The following is an 18470-nucleotide window of genomic DNA, read 5'->3' as shown; positions in this document are numbered from 1 at the left end:
AATAAATGGCTTTTTTAAAACTAACAATAAGTTCCTAGAAATACAAATAGGAATAAGTCTTCCATTTATAATAGTGGCAAAAAAACCTATGAGATATTTAGGAATAAATTTAATATAAGAGACATAAGACCCATAAAAGAAAACCTATAATACCCTACTAAAAGACAGAAAATAATTTACAAACAAATGGAAAGTTATAGTTGTTCTTAGATAGAAATACTTAGTATCATAAAAAATGTAAGATTTCCTAAATGTAATATGTAAATTTCATTCAATTTCAACTAGAATCTTAACAGACATTTTCTTGGAATTGCATAAAACTATCTTAAAGTTCATATAGAGAAATAAATGCATAAAATTGTAAAATTTCCCAAATGTAAATTTCATTCAATTCCAACTAGAATCTTAACAGGTTTTCTTGGAATTGTATAAAATTATCTTAAAATTCATATAGAGAAATAAATGTCTGAAAATAGCTAAGAAAACTGAAAAGAACAATGGAGTGGGACTTGCCTTACTAGCTATCAGGGAATTCTATAAAGCCACAAAAAAATCAAATCAACATAATATTAGTATAAAAATAGACGAAAATTAATGGAAATATCTAGAACATCTAGAATTAAATACCAGTGTATTTGAGAAATTAGTATATGACAAGTGTGATTGTTCAATTCAGTAGGAAAAGCCTGGACTATTCAATAAATGAGTCTGGAAAGAGAGTACCCAAAATACAAATAAAGCACATATTACAATATATAAAAATAAACTCCTGGAAGTAAAGACTTAAATGCAAAAAATAAAAATCTTGCAAGAAAATCCAAGAGAGTAAATTTATCACCCAGAGAGATCGGAAAGACCTTCCACAAGTCCAGAAATTATAAAAGCAAATACAGACAAATTTACTATTTAAACTATAAAAACTTTTGTATGACAAAGGTAACATGAACAAAGTCAACAGACAACAGATGTGGACAAAAATTTGTAACATGAATGACAAAGGACTAACTTTTAAAATATACAAAAATATCTTACAAACTGGTAAGGTGAATAGCTCCAAAGAAAAAGTGAGCAAAATATATGAATATACAATCCACAGAAGAGCAAGTCCAAACCCATGAAACGATGCTCAAATTCTCTAGTAATTGGGGAATATAAATTACTTAGGAGATAACATTTTATACCCATCAGATTCACAAAACATAGAACTATAACATCTAACACTGGTAGAGATGAGGGAAAAGGGAATTTTCATACATTGCTGATGGAAATGGCATTGCCACAGATTTTTTGGCAGATAATAGAGCAACAGCTCTTAATTTTATAAGACCATTACTATACTAAGCAACAATTCGACTCCTGGCAGCCTATCCCATCAGCAGGGATGGGTTAGTGCCCCCATGTAGGGACATATAGGCAATATTTACTGCAGCTTTGCCTTAGTGGTCAAGAGCGGGAAACAAAGTAAACCCCTATTAAAAGGAGATGGCTGAGTAAAGGGTGGTCCTCCATAGCAGTGAATTATTATATAGCCATTAAAAAGAATAAGTTAATGAAAAAAATGTTCATAGCAGCACTGTCCTTAAGAACCCTAAAGACTATCGGGAGTAGAAAGGATCAATGGATTCTGGTATATTCACACAGTGAGATATACAGTAACCAGAATGAACAAACTACAGCTACATGCAACAACATTATGAAGGTCATCAATATAATGTTGCACAGAAGAATATGTACTGAAAAGTTCCATTTATATAAGGCACAAAACAAGCTAAAAAATCTGTGCTGTTACAAGTCAGGATGAAGGTTACCCTCGGGCAGGGTGGAGGGTCGGGGGAAGGTAAATTGAAGGAGGCATGGGGGCGGTCTGGGACACTGGTAATGTTCTGTTTCCTGATCTGGGTACTGCTTACATGGGTGTATTCACTGTGAAAATTCACCAAGCAGTACACTCACGATTTGTGCATTCAAAAAAGAAAAATTAGAGTCATTATAGCTTGCAGGGATTTCAGCGAGATATTGTTGGTTGAGAAACGCAGAATGCAGGAAATTATGTTTAATATAATCCCATTTTTATGCAGCACACAACAATGAAACCACCTTGATGATGTGTTAGTGTGTATGTCGATATATGAGGACATACATAGGTCTGTGTAGGTTTATATGGGACAGATGAAATGGGGAAGGCCATAGAGTGAGTTAACATGGCTTCCCTAGGTCAAGGAGAAGGGATGATCACGTGAGGGCCACGCTTATGTTGGGGGAAGAAAGGTGAAAGGGAAAAAAGTGTGCCCCTCTTTAAAACAAATGTATAATATGATCCAATTTATGTAAAAACAACATTAAAGAGGAAGGTTATTCAGAAATAAGTTCTATCAAAGTTTAAAAACTGAGACCTAGTGAATGACACACGTTGCTCAAGTCAAGTGCCACGGCATGTTATAACCATTCAGTCATCATCCAGGCAAGAATATGAAGCCTGGAGATTATTAACAAATAGCAGTGGATACAAAAAGTCTATTTATTGGCTTCTAGCAATGTGGTGGACTCAGACAACTTGAAAATCCTTCTACTATAATCACCTAGAAGTACTGGGTAAAATGTAACAATTCTTTTAAATGTACAGCTAGGCTCACAAGTAATAAAAGCAAATCCCCAGGTGCCAGAAACAAAGAGCGAAGTAAAAAAGCAGAGGAGGGAGTGCTCGACTAAGGGGGGCATTTATCTCCGGAATCCAGGGCTGCGGTGGTAATTCCCACACGCTGGGAGCAGATGAGGCTTCGGGCTTTGGGAGGTAGGGAGTTGGAACTAAGAACTCTGCATAAAGCCAAGACCCTGAAAGGACTAGTCTATTTATGAAACGATTTAAAAACAAGAGAGACCACAGGACACAGGACTTTGGGTGGGAAAACAAGAAAAGCTCTCCAAGAATTCAAAACCACAGGACCACAATTCACACTGCTTTTGCTCTACCCACGTAGTTCAGAAACTCCAGACTAAAAAGTAACAGAAGAATTATTCCTCAAGCAGTGATACCCCTGAGGCACAAGGCAGAAGCAAACAAAATACTTCTCTGGAGAGATGCTCCCACATCCCAAATATCATGGGATTTTCACAGGAAAAAATACAAGCCCTGCTGATGATTTCACTATAAAAAATGACAACGCCCATAAGTGAATGATCCCAACTGATCAAGAGTCCACACACACGATCAACATGCCGTTATACCCCCTTGAACTCCAAATACGGCGAGACAACCAGAAAGAGATTATAAAAGAAATACGTGTAAAATGACTACAGACGAGAAAGGAAGCAATCAAATCCTTAGAACTAAACCCTATGAAAGAAGAGCAGGCAGAACTGAAAAAAATAAAATAGAACCAAAAAATCCCATAATGCATCTTGAAATAAATCTTTTAAAAAAGACTATAAGAATGATAATGAGAAATTCCTTATTAAAAGACATTAGAGAAGACTAAAATAATTGAAAAAATACACCATGTTCATAGATAGGAAGACTCAATATCGTAAAGATGGCAATTCTCTCTAATCTATAAATTTAATGCAGTTCCCATCAAAATCCAACAGGGGATTTCACAGAATTGACAAGGTGATCCTAAAATGTGTACAGAGGACTAAAGGATCAAAGAAATTCTGAAGAATACAGGTGGGGGAGGGGGAGGGCCTCATAATACCAGATGTCAAGACTGCGATAAGCTGCAGTATTTCATACACGCAGTGCTCATGAGAGGATAGACCAAAGAGACACCGGATCATAACAGAGCGCCTAGAAACAGAGCTCGCTGTGTGACAGAGGTGGCGTTCCAAATTAGTGAGAAAGAATGAACCAGTCAATAAATGGTGCCTCCACATCACACCCCCAAGTCATCTCCAGTGGATGAAAGAGCCAAATGCTGTTGAAAAGCAAAACTTTAACTACTTTTGGAGAAGACAGTCACCTGTGGTATCTCGTTACCTGTGGTATTTCTGTTCTATGTAATTGCTGTGACCACTGAATTAGCAAATGCTGAAGCATTGGTCCTGGGGAATACAGAGTTAGGTCCCTGCAAGCCTCTGGTCACAGCATTTTCATCAATGGATCAATAACATAACCTTGTTTTATGTATTTCTGTTTAAAGACACCACATTTAGTATATATTGTTGATTCATTAACACGGAACTCAGCCAGCAGCAGTGTAACTAACGAAGCCTGAAGGAGGCTTATCCAACGTGTATTTTCTCCAGGAGGCACCTCATAGCCTTCTTGCACTGAGGAACACTAGACAGCACTCCAGCACTATGCTTGGAGCCATTTTAAACAGCAAAATCACCCACAAAAAGCACAAAAATGCAAAAAATGTGGCACTGAATAAACGGTGAGAAGGACACTTGATTACCATACAAGACCTGGAGGAAGGCAGAGCGGCGACAGGTTTGACCTCAGCTGGGAACATGTGCGACTCAAAATTTTCAACATTTTGTACATAGCCACCATGAATATTGATTTTAGGGTTACAAATAAATTTTAGTGAGTAGGTGAATTTGCAAGTATGGAATCTGTGCATAATAAGGATTGACTGTATCTTTTTAATATTTCCAGGGTTGGAAAGGATATTTCTGTTTTTAGACAAGATGCAAAAAGCACAAATTATAAAGGAAAAGACTGACAAACTGGATAAATTGAAATTTAAAACTTCTCCTTGAAAATACATGTCAGAAGAAAGTGAAAAATCAAGTCACAGACTGAGAGAAGATATCTGCTTCCCAAACAACAGAGGATTATATCAAGAAGAGTTTTACAGTTCCTAGAAACCAGTACGAAAAAGACAAATGGCTTTTAGAAAATAAGCAAAGGATAAGAACAAGGATTTTCTTAGAAGAAAACAGACTGGCCAACAAACTAATAAATGTAAAATTTAAGTGTGATTAAGCACAACTCATGTGTCAGGCAGAAGTTTTACAACATTAAATGACAATCTAGTAAAATCAAAATATTTATGGATACAACTTCTAACAAAGGCATATAATTAATTCCAGAGATTAGAAGCCCAAGGAAGAAAATGAGAGTTCCAGAAAGAAACCCTGAGAGTAAATAACCAAAAGACATTCAGGAAGCAACAAAAAAAGACTCATCCAGTACTGCCAGGGATTGGACATTTCTTAAAACCACTATCCCAGGATTATCCGTGGATTTTCATGAGATAATGGGACAGAAGCTCTGTAGATATTAGGTTGTACACATTCAGTGCACTTTAAGATTCTGTTCTTCTGGAACCACTGTCAGTACCAAATTCTCCATCAGTCAGGGTTCAACCAGAGGCCAAACCAGTAGATGTATATACCTAAAACCCGTAGAAGTGGCTTATGCAAGTACGGGAGTAAGGCTGTAGACGCCATACCTGATGCTGGGGCTCAAAGTCCACAGGGCAGGCGGTCAGGAGGGGAAGACCAGGAGCAGGTGCAAACCCACGAGCGAAGCTGGCATCCCACAAGGACAGACTGAAGCCTGAGTCCATTCTTATCCGGTCTGGCCTTGTGATGAGGTCATCGTGCAGAAGCCAGGGCCCTTTATCACAGAGCTAAACACATACACCTGGCCCAGGAATCACCTCATGGAGCTAAACACACATACCTGGCCCAGGAATTGCCTCGTGGAGCTAAACACACACACCTGGCTCAGGAATCAGAGACACTGACAGAGGATCCAGGGCAACATAGAGCAATTTCAGACCTAGCCACCTCTTCACACCAAGGTGAATCAGCAACTCAGCAACAGCATGTGGGAGCTACACAGTGGCTACTACTTCCCTTTGCCTTCCAAATCTCTGAAGAATCTCCCTTGTGGTCTACCTTAACTAGAAACATAGAAGAAAGAGAATTCTGAGAGAGCTAGTTCAGCCTAGCCAAACTGACACATTACAAAGCCATCACATTCTTTAATGGTTGTACGTGTCTTCAGACCCTCCTTTATGTTCTTTTGTTTTGTTTTGTTTTTTTGAGGAAGATTAGCCCTGAGCTAACTACTGCCAGTCCTCCTCTTTTTGCTGAGGAAGCCTGGCTCTGAGCTAACATCCGTGCCCGTCTTCCTCTAGTTTATACGTGGGACGCCTACCACAGCATGGCTGCCAAGCAGTGCCATGTCCGCACCCGGGATCCGAACCAGCGAACCCCGGGCCGCCGAGAAGCGGAACGTGCGAACTTAACCGCTGCGCCACCGGGCCGGCCCCACTCCTTTTGTTCTTGAGTTAGCATTAGTAAATTATATTTTTCCCTAGGAAATAAGCCATTTACCCACTTTTTTAATGGCATAAAGTTATTCACAGTATTCTTGTGAACTATTTTTAGCAATTTCTGGTAGAGCTACAGTTCCATTTCTTTTTCACTCAGTAATATGGTTATCTTCTTATATTGTTTCTAATTTAATTGCATTATGATCAGAGAATGTAGTATCTTTGTTATTGATTGCTTGGTATTTGAGATATGTTTTGTGGTCTAATACATAATCAATTTTTATAAATGTTCCATGTATGTTTGAAAATAACATGTATTCTCTAAAATTGATTGCCAAGTATACACACACACCCATGTGATCAAGTGGATTAATCGGGTTGTCCAATCTTCTATACACTAATTTTTTGTTTACATGATCAATTACTGACAGAGGTATATTAAAAACTCCCTCTATCACTTTCTCCTAGTAGGTATGTCAATTTTTGCATTATAAATTTTAAAGCTGTGTTATTAGATGCATATAAGTTTATTATCTCTTCCTGGTAAATCGTTCCTTTTAGCCTTCAGCAATGACCTTTTTTATCCCTAATGACATTCTTTGCCTTAAAGTCGATCCTGTCTGACATGAATATTGCTATGGTTTTAATTATGCTCTTTTTTTCATGCCCTCTAGGGGTTTCTTTTACTTTCTTGCTAGCTCAGCTATGCATTTAAAAAAGCTATTTGTTATATTCTATCCATTATTTCTGGGGTGTGTAGCAGGCAGGTTTGCAAGATATTTAACCTGGCATATTGATAGATCTTGAAGTTCTCAAACTTAGAAAAAATGAAACAAATCGCCTTTAAACAGAAATTTCCTATTATGTTTGATATGCAATCAGAATAGCAGAATTGCACAGTGTATGCATAACCAAGGCCCCATCTTACCAATGAAGGTGTCAAACCCTATTAATTGTAGGGCTCAATCTGAATGTATTCACTTGGTATTTCCAACAGACAAAAATTATATATATATATATATATATATATATATATATATGCTTTTTCAAACAATATACTTCCACAGCTTCCCCCAAGAATCTGATATGACCCCCATCCCTGAAGAGTGGTTCCCCACAATTGGCTTACAGTATCGCCAAAGAAGATTACAGATGGAAATATTTTAAAGGCGGAAATATTTTATTCCATTAAGAGTTTGGTATTCCTCCTCTCATCTCACAGATGTTTCACTTTTCTCTGCTGCTCTGTGGGTTCCTTTCAGTGTATTTCCAAACTGCTCTGGTCTCCGGGTAAGGTAGCATCCAAGAGACCAACACTCAACTCAAACCCAGTTTCTACCTGGCAATGTGTAGGTCCTAACACCAGAGCCAAATCCTATCAGCTGCCATTTAACCTAGTCTTCCCAATAACAGCTTACTAGGGATTCCAATACCCACACTATACATCTGCTCGTGGCATGGATTGGGGTCTACTTTTCTCTACTATTGACTGAATTTCAAAGGTCCTGGAAAAGATTGTGTCAGTGATTTGGGCCCAACTGTTTACAAGGAGGGAAAGCTCTAATTCTTGTTAAGCAAGTGTGCTATCTGATTTGTGCAACTTATCAAATTTATGCACTACATAGAAAGCATTTAAAAACTCATTAAAGTCAATGCTTCCATCTTTGTTTAAGTCCATTCTTTCGGCGAGTTCATCAACTTGAGAATCATCAATATGAACACTGTAGTGACTGTTGAAAAGTTTCCACATGGTACGAAATTCTTCCATGGAGATCAGGCCTAAAAGAATAGAGGAGAAGGCTGTGAGTGTTCATTTTAAGACCCACCTAAGGCAGGGGTGGGGAAGCCATATTTGTTAAATAGTCCCAATTAGAAGCTCAGTAACATGCCTGACCATCAAGACACTGGAGGAAATGGAAAAGTAAGATTTTAAACATAGGAAACAATTTGTCACTTTCAACTACCAAGTGATCCTGAGATTATTCTGAAGTGGGAATGAGTAAACAGTGAAGGGACAGGGGGAGATTGTGGACTGTGGGACTATATGTGGTATAGAAATGACAAGATCTAAAATCTAAGGTAGAGAGTCATGGAAGGAGGACAGAGAAGAGAGCAACATCAAAGCAGAGGGAGAAGATAACCTGGGACTCAATAAGAGGACTGCAAACAATGGCTCTGCCATTTTTTATAGCCAATAATTTACTTTCATGTTTTGATTATTGATTTTTTGGTGTTCAGTGGTCTCTGCAGTTGGAGATTATCTGATATTTTTTTTTGAGGAAGATTAGCCTTCAGCTAACATCTGCCAATCCTCCTCTTTTGGCTGAGGAAGCCTGGCCCTGAGCTAATATCTGTGCCCATCTTCCTCTATTTTATATGTGGGACGCCTGCCACAGCATGGCCTGCCAAGTGGTGCCATGTCCGCACCCAGGATCCGAACCAGTGAACCCCGGGCCGCCGAAGCGGAACATGCGCACTTAACCCCTGCTCCACCGGGCTGGCCCCCTCTGATGATTTTTTTTAAGTTTCAAATAAGTAATCGTGCATCAAAGCTAAGCAGAAAATGAGTTTTCATAGCCCTCAGTCCCAAAAACAGAATCAGAACTCGAGGAATGATTTGTATTGCCAAGAGTAACTATGATGTTTAAATGGACAGTGAGTTATCTTTTCATCTGTGCTGATGATTTATAAAGCAGCTATTCTTGTCTCACTAATGGCTACATAGGCCTATATAGGACCATATGGTCATGAATACAGACTTTATGGCTAAACTAAAATAACAATAATATTAAATATGAGTTTATCCCCCCCCCCCACACACACACCTCGAGTTAAATCAAGTTTGGATGAAGAACACAATAGATGAAAACAGAGTCTTGGTTTCAGAGAAGGAGACTAGCCTTTGCTTTCTACTGCTACTAAACTACTCAAAATTCATTTACCTGAGTGATCAGAGTCAATGATATTAAAGATGATTTGCAGGTCAGTTCGGTGTCTGTACAGAGTTTCAATTAGAGTAGACTGAGCCTAAAATAAAGATTTTCTAAATGTTAAAGTATATATAATTAATAACACAGATCAATTTTAGTAAACATAACAAACACCAAACATCATCACCATTTCAAAGTATGTGATTTAGATAGAAATTTGAGCAGGCAGGCCCACCTTGGAGGCCAACCCTCTTTAATCAGACAAAAGCCCATGCTCTGGTGTTCTGAAGCATCTGCAGTCTGTGGTCCTCAGGGGACAGGGCCAAAGCGAATCAGGAAGCAGTAAATAACAACAGGCACCATTTACTGAGAACATCTGTGTGCCAGGCTCTGCCCTGAGAGCTTTCTATGGATTATTTCATTCAGTCCTCAACAACAGCCCCAAGGAACAGAACTATTATGATGTCCATTTTACAGATTAGAAAGCAGAGGTAAAGTAAGTTTCCTTAGCTGGTAAGCGGCATTTGAGTCCCAGCTGTCTGAAGCCAAGACCTATGAGCTTAGTCACCGTGCAAACTGCCTCGTAAGTGAAGCCAAAAGCCTCCTCCGGGTGGATGTTTTAGTCTCCCACCTGCACCTTTACTCCCCTTCCCCTGCTCTTAGCTTCTCGTCTTCCCTACAGGCACCCCAGTGCTGGTTCCCATCGGCTCACTTCCAGCCCAATGTTCCATCTCATTGCTGATGAGTTGTTAACTAATAAGTGCTGCATGTCTGACACTTCTCCCTGGGGTATTCCCATTTTAATAAGGGATTCTAAATTTTAAAAATCTTTAAGGTATAATACGTCAGGTCAGTAAATCTATATACTCACAGTTTACTAGGGAATATGTTGAGTATTTTAAGGGGTGTGTTATTTGAAAGAATGGATGTCACATTTGCCCTTCTGCTGGACAGCATTTAAGACAATCACATATTTGATGTTGATTTGCTTGCAGAAGCTTTTTCTTCTTTTTTCTTTTTGCCTATTCTTAGAGCGCACACATTTTCGGAACAGATCGCAATGTACCTGGGAGATCCCCCTTAGGTCTTTCCTAAGACTGCCACTCCCATCCACTAAATAATTTCACTCCCAACTTTTCAAAGGACCAAGTTACTCTTGTAGGCTGTCCAAAGGGTGTTTCGCTCCAACCAGGTTTCGGCTGGGGCTGTTCCACTTGCCTCTTTCACAGGTTTTTGAATGTGAACATCCTGGAAGCTGGACATGTAGTCAACGTTTCCATCTTTGTCTGTGGTTACCAGATGCGAACTCAGGGATCTCCATGGTAAGTTCAGCCCCAAAACGTTCTCCATGGAAAAAGCCCACTGGCCCAGAGAAAGTTTTCCTAACAACAACAAGAAGGAAAAAGCCCATATAATTGGTTGCTAATTTGATAACCTCCTTGGTGGAGCCAGTGGGCAGCCTGGGGTTTTGAGGTCTGGGTGCCTCCTGCTCCCTATTATGATTTGTCCTTCCAGACTGCCAGCTCTGAGAGGGAATGACTAAGAAAGTCCTCACTGCTCCACAGATCTTTCCCTCACTGTCATGTGGAAGCAATCAGACTTTGGGTGTTGGATTTTTTTTTCCCTTTTTCTGATTAACAAAGTAAGGTATGCTTATAATGGAAGATTTGAAAACACAAAAGGATATAAAAAAGAAAAGATTACTTTTATTTTTAATATTTTGGCATATTATTCACTTCTCATTTCCTAGGTAATATCCTTTCATCCCCTAATATTATATGTAGGTTTTCAAAATATAAATATCTTTATTTTTTTCTGATTATTAAAGATATGCTCATTTGAAATGATTTTGAATAAACAGAAAACAATATTATTACTCCTAGTGTTTTTCTATGTATATAAACATGTATACACATATAAATGTATATATATTTTCTTTCTTAAAGCCAAATACACATTGTACTCTAGCATATATTTTATATACATGTATTACATATGGCAATACACACACACAATAAACATATTTATTCTGACCTGATTTTTTACTTACAATAAATCATGGACATCCATCTATGTTTAATAAACATAGATCTACATCATCGTTTTAATGGCTATGAAACTATTCCATTATTTTCTTAGGATCATTTATAGAAGTGAAATTGCTGGATCAAAGGGTATACACATTTTTAAGGCTTGATATATATATTGCCAAACTGCTTTCAAGAAAGAGTATCCATTTATACTCCTACAAGACCATTCCCCACACACTTACCCGCTAAGGACATAATTCTTCTTTCTTTTTATTGAAGTTTAACACACACAGAAAAGTTCACAAAACAAATACAGAACTCAGTGAATTATCACAAAGGGAATTCTTATGTATGCTTATATACCACCACCAAGGAAAAGAAGTAGAACAATGCCAATATGGAAAAGGCCCCCTTGTGGCCCCTCGCAATTACTATCACCTCCCACTTTCCCAAGGAGAGCCACCATCTTGATTTCTAACACTATAGTTTACTTTTTGCCTTTTTTGATCTATATGTAAAAGGAATCATAAAGTATATATTTTGGGGGAAGTCTGGCTTCTTTTGCTCAACACTAAGTTCATGAGATTCAGCTATGTTGTTCCATATAGTTGTAGTGCCTTCATTTTCATTGATGTATAGTATTCCATGGTATGAATATTCACAATTTACATATCCATTCTACTGTTAGTGGACAATGGGTTATTTCCAGTATGGGGCTATTACAAACAGTGCTGCTAAGAACATTTCTTTACATGCCACTTTGGTACATTGAACCTATAGCTCAATTTGAGGAGAATTTATATCTTGACAGCTTTGGCCCTTGAACACATAATATCCACTCATTTATTTCAGTCCTTTTTAATTTCTCTTAATAATATTTTAGAAATCTCATACATCAATCATTAGATTTCTTCCTCTGTACTTGATTATCTATTGTGAATGGTATCTTTTAAGATTTTCATTATCTAAAAGTTAATTGCTAGCTATACCAGTTATCAATTTATTCCCACTCCGCTCCAAATATACCCTTCTTTGCCCTGTTTTGTGATACTGGAGCTGAACCCCGTAAATATTTCTCCTTTGGCAGCTGGTATAATGTTAGGCTTTCTCAGTAGAGGGTACAGGAAGACTGTTCTAAGATAGCAGAAGAAACGGTTCTGATGTGCTTCACTTCTCCAGCACAGCATGGTTGCCAGAGGTGTGTGGGAAATGCAGTGGCACCCAGTCTCTAGTCAATCTCACTGACACCACAGTGGGTGGCTGCTTCTTTGCCAGCAGTGTGTGGGAGACACAGTAGTACACAGCCCAGCGGGTGTTTTGCTGGAACCCCAGTGGGTGGCTCCATCCTCTCCAGTCCTGGCCTACTAGCTACAGACCAACTCTGACCTGAGACACCTCAGTGAACTTCTGCCCCATCCAGTGGGCCACAGTCACACTCTCTCTAATGAGGTCTGAATCTTAGCCTTGGTGGAGAGCAGGGGACTCTTCCATGCTTGTTCCTTCCTGGGTACTCTCTCTCAGCCTTAGAGATGGTAGCTGCTCCCTACACTTCCTATCTCTCTATTCTTTAGAGTTCTCTATTATCCCTTTTAGTAATTAATTACCTTTTACTAGTTAATAAGTCTTTATATTAAATTTGCATATTCAAATTATTGATATGGTTTCTGTCTCCTGAATAGACTCTGACTATTATACTAGTATATGGAAATGCAATCAATTTCTGTGTATTGACCTTGTGTTCTACAACTTGCTAAATTCACTTATTAACTCTAATAGTTTTTCTATGGATTTATTTGCATTTTCTATATTCTCAATCATGCTGTCTATACATAGTGACATTTTTTTTCCTGCTTTTGATCCCCAAATCCCCCCAGTACATAGTTGTATATTTTAGTTGTGGGTCCTTCTAGTTGTGGCATGTGGGACGCCTCCTCAATGTGGCCTGACAAGTGGTGCCATGTCTGCACCCAGGATCCGAACCAGCAAAACCCTGGGCCACTGAAGCAGAGCGTGCAAACTTAACCACTCAGCCACGGGGCTGGCCCCCCATAGTGACATTTTATTTCTTCCTTTCTAATTCTTATCATTTTATTGAACTTGCCTTATTGCACTGCCTAGCATCCATAGTACAATGTTGAACAGAATCTTGAGAGTGGGCATCTGTCTTAGTTCCCTACTGCTGCTGTAACAAATTACCACAGACTTAGTGGCTTAAAATAAAACAAATTTATTCTCTTATAGTTCTGGAGGTTAGAAGTCCAAAACCACTTTTGCTGGGCCAAAGTTAAAGTGTCGGCAGGGCTGGTTCCTTCTGGGGGCTCCGAAGGGAGGATCTGTTTCCTTGCCTTTCTCAGCTTCTAAAGGCTACCTATATTCATTCCTGGGCTTGGGCACCTTCCCCCATTTTCAAAGTGCATCATTTCAGTATCTGCTTCCATCATCACATCACCTTCTCCTCTGACTCTGACTCCTCCTAGGTCCATTTTATAAAGATCATGGTGAGTACATCAGACCACCTAGACAATGCAGGATAGTCTCTACAGGTCAAGATCCTTAATTTAATCACATCTGCAAAGTCCCTTTTGCCATATAAGGTAACATGCACAGATTCTGGGAATTATGATGTGGACGTATTGGGAGAAGAGGCATTATTCAGCCTACCACAGCATCCTTCCCTCATTCCAAATCTTAGAAGGAAAGGTCTCAACATTTCTCCATTAAGTATACTATTTTTTATAGGCTTTGGTAGATATCTTTTATGAGGTTAAGGAAGTTTTCTTCTATTTTTAGTTTTCTAAATGTTTTTTAAAACCATGAAACCAGGATGAAATACATACAATTTTTTCTTATTTTGAGAGAATTATATGACTTCTTTAATTTTGTCAAAATGGTGAATTACACTGATTGATTGGGGGGGGGGGTTTTGTGAGGAAGATTGTCACTGAGCTAACATCTGTGCCAATCTTTCTCTATCTTGTATGCAGGACACCACCATAGCATGGCTTGATGAGCAGTATGTAGGTCCATGCCCGGGATCCAAACCTGCAAACCCCAGGCCACTGAAGTAGAGCGTGTGAACTTAACCACTACACCACTGAGCTGGCCCCTACACTGATTGATTTTTGAATGTTAAAATAACCTAGAATTGCCAGTATTCCTAGAATAAACCAAACTTGGTTGTGATACATTAATTTTTTGCTAATGTTTCATCTAGGATTTTTTTCATCTAAATTTATGAGTGGGATTAGCCTTTAGTTTTCCTTTTCCATAATGTTCTTGTTAGGTTTGGGTATCAAGATTATGCTGATCCCCTAAAATGATCTTGGAAGTGTTCCCTCTATTTCTATTCTCTGGAAGAGTTTGTGTAAGATTGGTTTTACTTCTTTCTTAAATGTATATTGTAATAGTGATAGTGAGCTATCTGAGCTCAAGCTTTCTTTGTGGAAAGTTTCAAAATTTCAGATCCAATTTCTTCAATAGTTATAAGATTGTCCAGATTTTCTATTTCTTTTTGTGTCAGTTTTGTAAGTTTGTGAGTGTGTGTGTGTGTACGTATATATTTTAGGAATTTGTCCATTTAATCTGAAGTTTCATTAGCGTAAGAGTTTCCACAATAATACACCTTATGAGCTTTTTGATATCTGTAAAGTCTGTAGTAATGTCTCCCCTTTCAATGCTGACATTGGTTATTTGTTTTTCTCTCTCTCCCTCCCTCCCTCCTTACCAGGGTTTTACCAACTTTACCAGTTTCTTCAAAGAACCATTTTTTTACTTCGTTGATCATAGTTTCATCTTTTTTTTTTTTTTTAAAGATTTTATTTTTTCCTTTTTCTCCCCAAAGCCCCCCGGTACATAGTTGTGTATTCCTCGTTGTGGGTTCTTCTAGTTGTGGCATGTGGGACGCTGCCTCAGCGTGGTCTGATGAGCAGTGCCATGTCCGCGCCCAGGATTCGAACCAACGAAACACTGGGCCGCCTGCTGCGGAGTGCGTGAACCCAACCACTCGGCCATGGGGCCAGCCCCCATAGTTTCATCTTTTAAAAATATATGTATTTAGGGTTATCAATGCCTCTCTAATTTGCATCCCATAAGTTTTGATATGTTGCATTTTCATTATCATTCAGTTTCACCATTTTAATTTCTACCATGATTTCTTCTTTGATCCAGGGGTCAAAGGAATCTAAAGAAGAAGTACATTTCTCATTTCCAAGCCCAAGGGGATTTTCTGACTACATTATGTGATTGAGTTGTAGCTCAATTCACTATGTCAGAGAATTTATTCTGTATGTTTCCAATACAAAATTTGTTGAGATTTGCTTTATGTTTCAATTTACAGTCAATTTTTGTAAATGTTCCATTTGTGCTTGACAAGAATGTGTGTTCTGCAATGGTGGATGCAGAGTTCTTATGTATGTCTTTTAGGGAAAGTTTGCTAATCTTTTTGTCTGTTTACTCTTTTTTTAGTTCCTGAGAGAGGAGTATTAAAATCTCCCACTAGGATGGTAGATTTTTATACTCCTATTTGTTCTGTCCATCTTTGTTTCACATATTTTTGAGGCTATATTAATAGGTCCATACACATTTAGAATAGATTCACTTGGCAAACTGAATACTTTATCATTATAAAGTGTCCCTTTTTATTTTTAGTAATGTATATTTCCCTCAAGTCTTCTTTGTCTGTTATTAACAGAACTGTTCTGATTTTGTTTTTGTTAGTGTTTTCATGTTATATATTTTCTAAATTTTATTCTCAATGTTTTGTATGTATGGTTCCACTGTCTACTGGCTTCTATTGCAATTATTGAGAAGTCTGATATCAGTCTAATTGTTGTTTCTTTGTAGCAATGTGTGTTTCCTCTGCTTGCTTTTAAGATTTTCTCTTTGCTGTTGGTGCTCTGTAGTTTTACCACAAGGGTGTGCCAGTGTGGATTTAACTTTATTTATCCTGTTCGAGAATCATTATTCCTCTTTACCTGTGAATTTGAGTCTTTCATCAGTTCTGGAGAAATTTCAACCATTATCACATCAAATATATCCTCTCTTACATTCTCTCCTCCTGGGACTCTGATTAGATGTATGTTAAACCTCCTCATCTTACTGTTAATAACTCTTAATCTTTCTAATTCTTTCTTAAGCAGTGTGTAATTTTCTATTTAAGCCATGCGTTATTTTTTTTAAATTTTTTTTATTCTCGAAAATTGATCAGACCAAACATTTTGACTTCAGCATTTCAGGGCATGGAAAAGCTTATAGATTTGACATCCTGCCAAATAGGACTGCAAATGAATGATCTTCTCCAGGACTCCTTTTTATTTATTTTTTTAAGATGTGCTTTTCTTTTGGTGGGGAAGATTGGCCCTGAGCTAACATCTGTTGCCAATCTTCCTCTTTTTTCCCTCCCCAAAGCCCCAGTACATAGTTGTATATCCTAGTTGTAGATCATTCTAGTTCCTCCATGTGGGATACCACCACAGCATGGCTTGATGAGCAGTGCGTAAGTCCACACCCAGGATACGAACCATAGAACCCCAGGCTGCCGAACCAGAGTGTGTGAACTTAACCACTCCACCATGGGGCCCCTATTTTTTTTAAACAAGTATATTAGTATATTTTTATATCTATTTGGTTCTTCTTCAAATCATTTTCAAATGCATTCTTTTATTTCTTTAAACATTTCTTAGCTAATTTTTATTTTGTATTTGATAATTCCAACATTTGATGACTTTGGAGAACTAAATCTGTTGTTTGTTGTTTCTGCTGTTACTCATGATAGCTTGTCTCCTTGTTTGTTTAGTGATCTTTGGTTGTGAGCTCATGGTTGATCTTTATCTCTGGATATACTAGTGGCCAAAATTAGGGATGCTCCCCATGAAGATAAATTTGCATTTGTTTGCCAGGAGTCAGAGGGCACTACAGACACAGGACTACTTTAGCCACTTTGAGGGTCCAGGTTTAATGTGGAAGTCTCAAATTCAGGTTATCCATCTTTCTGCTATCTTATGGTTTAGTCTCAGGACTGATTGCTACACTGATATTAGCATTTGCCCCCAGGAAAATCCAGCCTTTTGTGCTTGCTTTCTGCTCCATGCACCCACATGTGGTTTCAAAAGATCTTTCATGGGGAGAGAAGATGCAGCTTAGAGATTTATCTTACTGTGAAGGCTGATAAATGCATTAAAATTCTGTATCCTCTAGGACCTAGCTGTTTCTTAACAGGAGGGCCTTCCAGGGTGTCTAGTCTGACATACTACCAAAATAGAAATCTAAATCAGGGTTGTTTTTTTTAAGTTAAAAGAAGCTTACTGAAAAGGAGGAATATGCCTTTTTCTAAGCATATAATGGATTATATTTTATTTTTATCTCTATCATTCCTCGCTAGTAAAAATAGAAAACTGAAATTTTAAGGAAGCAAAGAAAATGAAAACTGATCTGTATGTAACCTGGTATGTTAAGAAATGGAAAGCATTACATAATTTTATTACCTGATTTATTGCGGTCTTGAAGTTGGAAAGCACGAATAAGGTCAGTTTTTCGTGAAATCAGTCTCTCTTTTAATATCCTGATGGCACTACTTTCCATAGTATTCACCCTATGTTAACAAAACAGTTATTAAGTTAAAGTTACATAAATCATCCTGTTCTGTTTCATTTTAATGTGCTATTTACCACTTACCAGAGTTTCTACTTTAAATGAATTGTCTAGCTTCACACATACCATGTTACTAGGTGATGAATGTGTGTATATGTATGTATGTGCATGCATATTATGTGAAATTTTAAAAAGGATTACCAATGGTGTTTCTTATTTCAAAGATTCACATGAACAATTAATGTCCAAGAATATACAAGACAATTTTGAAGAAGAAGGAAAATAAAGAGGGACTTGCTATAAAGGATATTGAAATTTACCATAAAGTTACTGAAACAAAACAGAGAAGACAGATACATGAGTAGAACATAATAGAAATTTCATGAATATAGAGAACTATATATGGGAACAATAAATATGACAAAGGAGGTATTACAATTCAGTAGAAAAGGACAATTTTTTTAAATGGTGCTAGTATAGCTGGCTAACTGTCTGAATGCTAAACTCCTATATCAGACCATTTACAAAAATAAATTTAAAATAAAGGAGGAACAGAGGAACAAAGTACTCACGAGTCATATACCCCCAAAAAAGGGAAAATGGCAGATGTAAATCCAACCATATCAATAAGAACATCATATGTGAATGGATTAAAAAATCAAGACTGGATTAAAAAAACAAGATCCAACTAAATG

At 37.8% G+C, this 18470-nt stretch overlaps 1 protein-coding gene across 21 annotated transcripts in view; it reads right to left on the bottom strand.

The window, feature by feature from the left end:
- Positions 1-7388: 7388 nt before the first annotated feature.
- Positions 7389-18470, bottom strand: part of PPEF1 (protein phosphatase with EF-hand domain 1) — a 122710-nt gene continuing 111628 nt past the window's right edge. For all 21 annotated transcript variants that reach the window (XM_070605260.1, XM_070605271.1, XM_070605257.1 and 18 more), the window contains 4 exons: positions 17670-17776; positions 10376-10539; positions 9170-9254; positions 7389-8006 (listed from right to left, as the gene is read on the bottom strand). In XM_070605260.1, coding sequence (XP_070461361.1) covers positions 7798-8006; positions 9170-9254; positions 10376-10539; positions 17670-17776 — 565 coding nt within the window. In that variant the 3' untranslated portion in view covers positions 7389-7797. The remainder of the gene's footprint in view (positions 8007-9169; positions 9255-10375; positions 10540-17669; positions 17777-18470) is intronic.

Source organism: Equus przewalskii, chromosome X (genome assembly GCF_037783145.1).
Source record: "Equus przewalskii isolate Varuska chromosome X, EquPr2, whole genome shotgun sequence".
NCBI lineage: Eukaryota > Metazoa > Chordata > Mammalia > Perissodactyla > Equidae > Equus > Equus przewalskii.
This window is presented reverse-complemented; position numbering and strand designations above follow the sequence as displayed.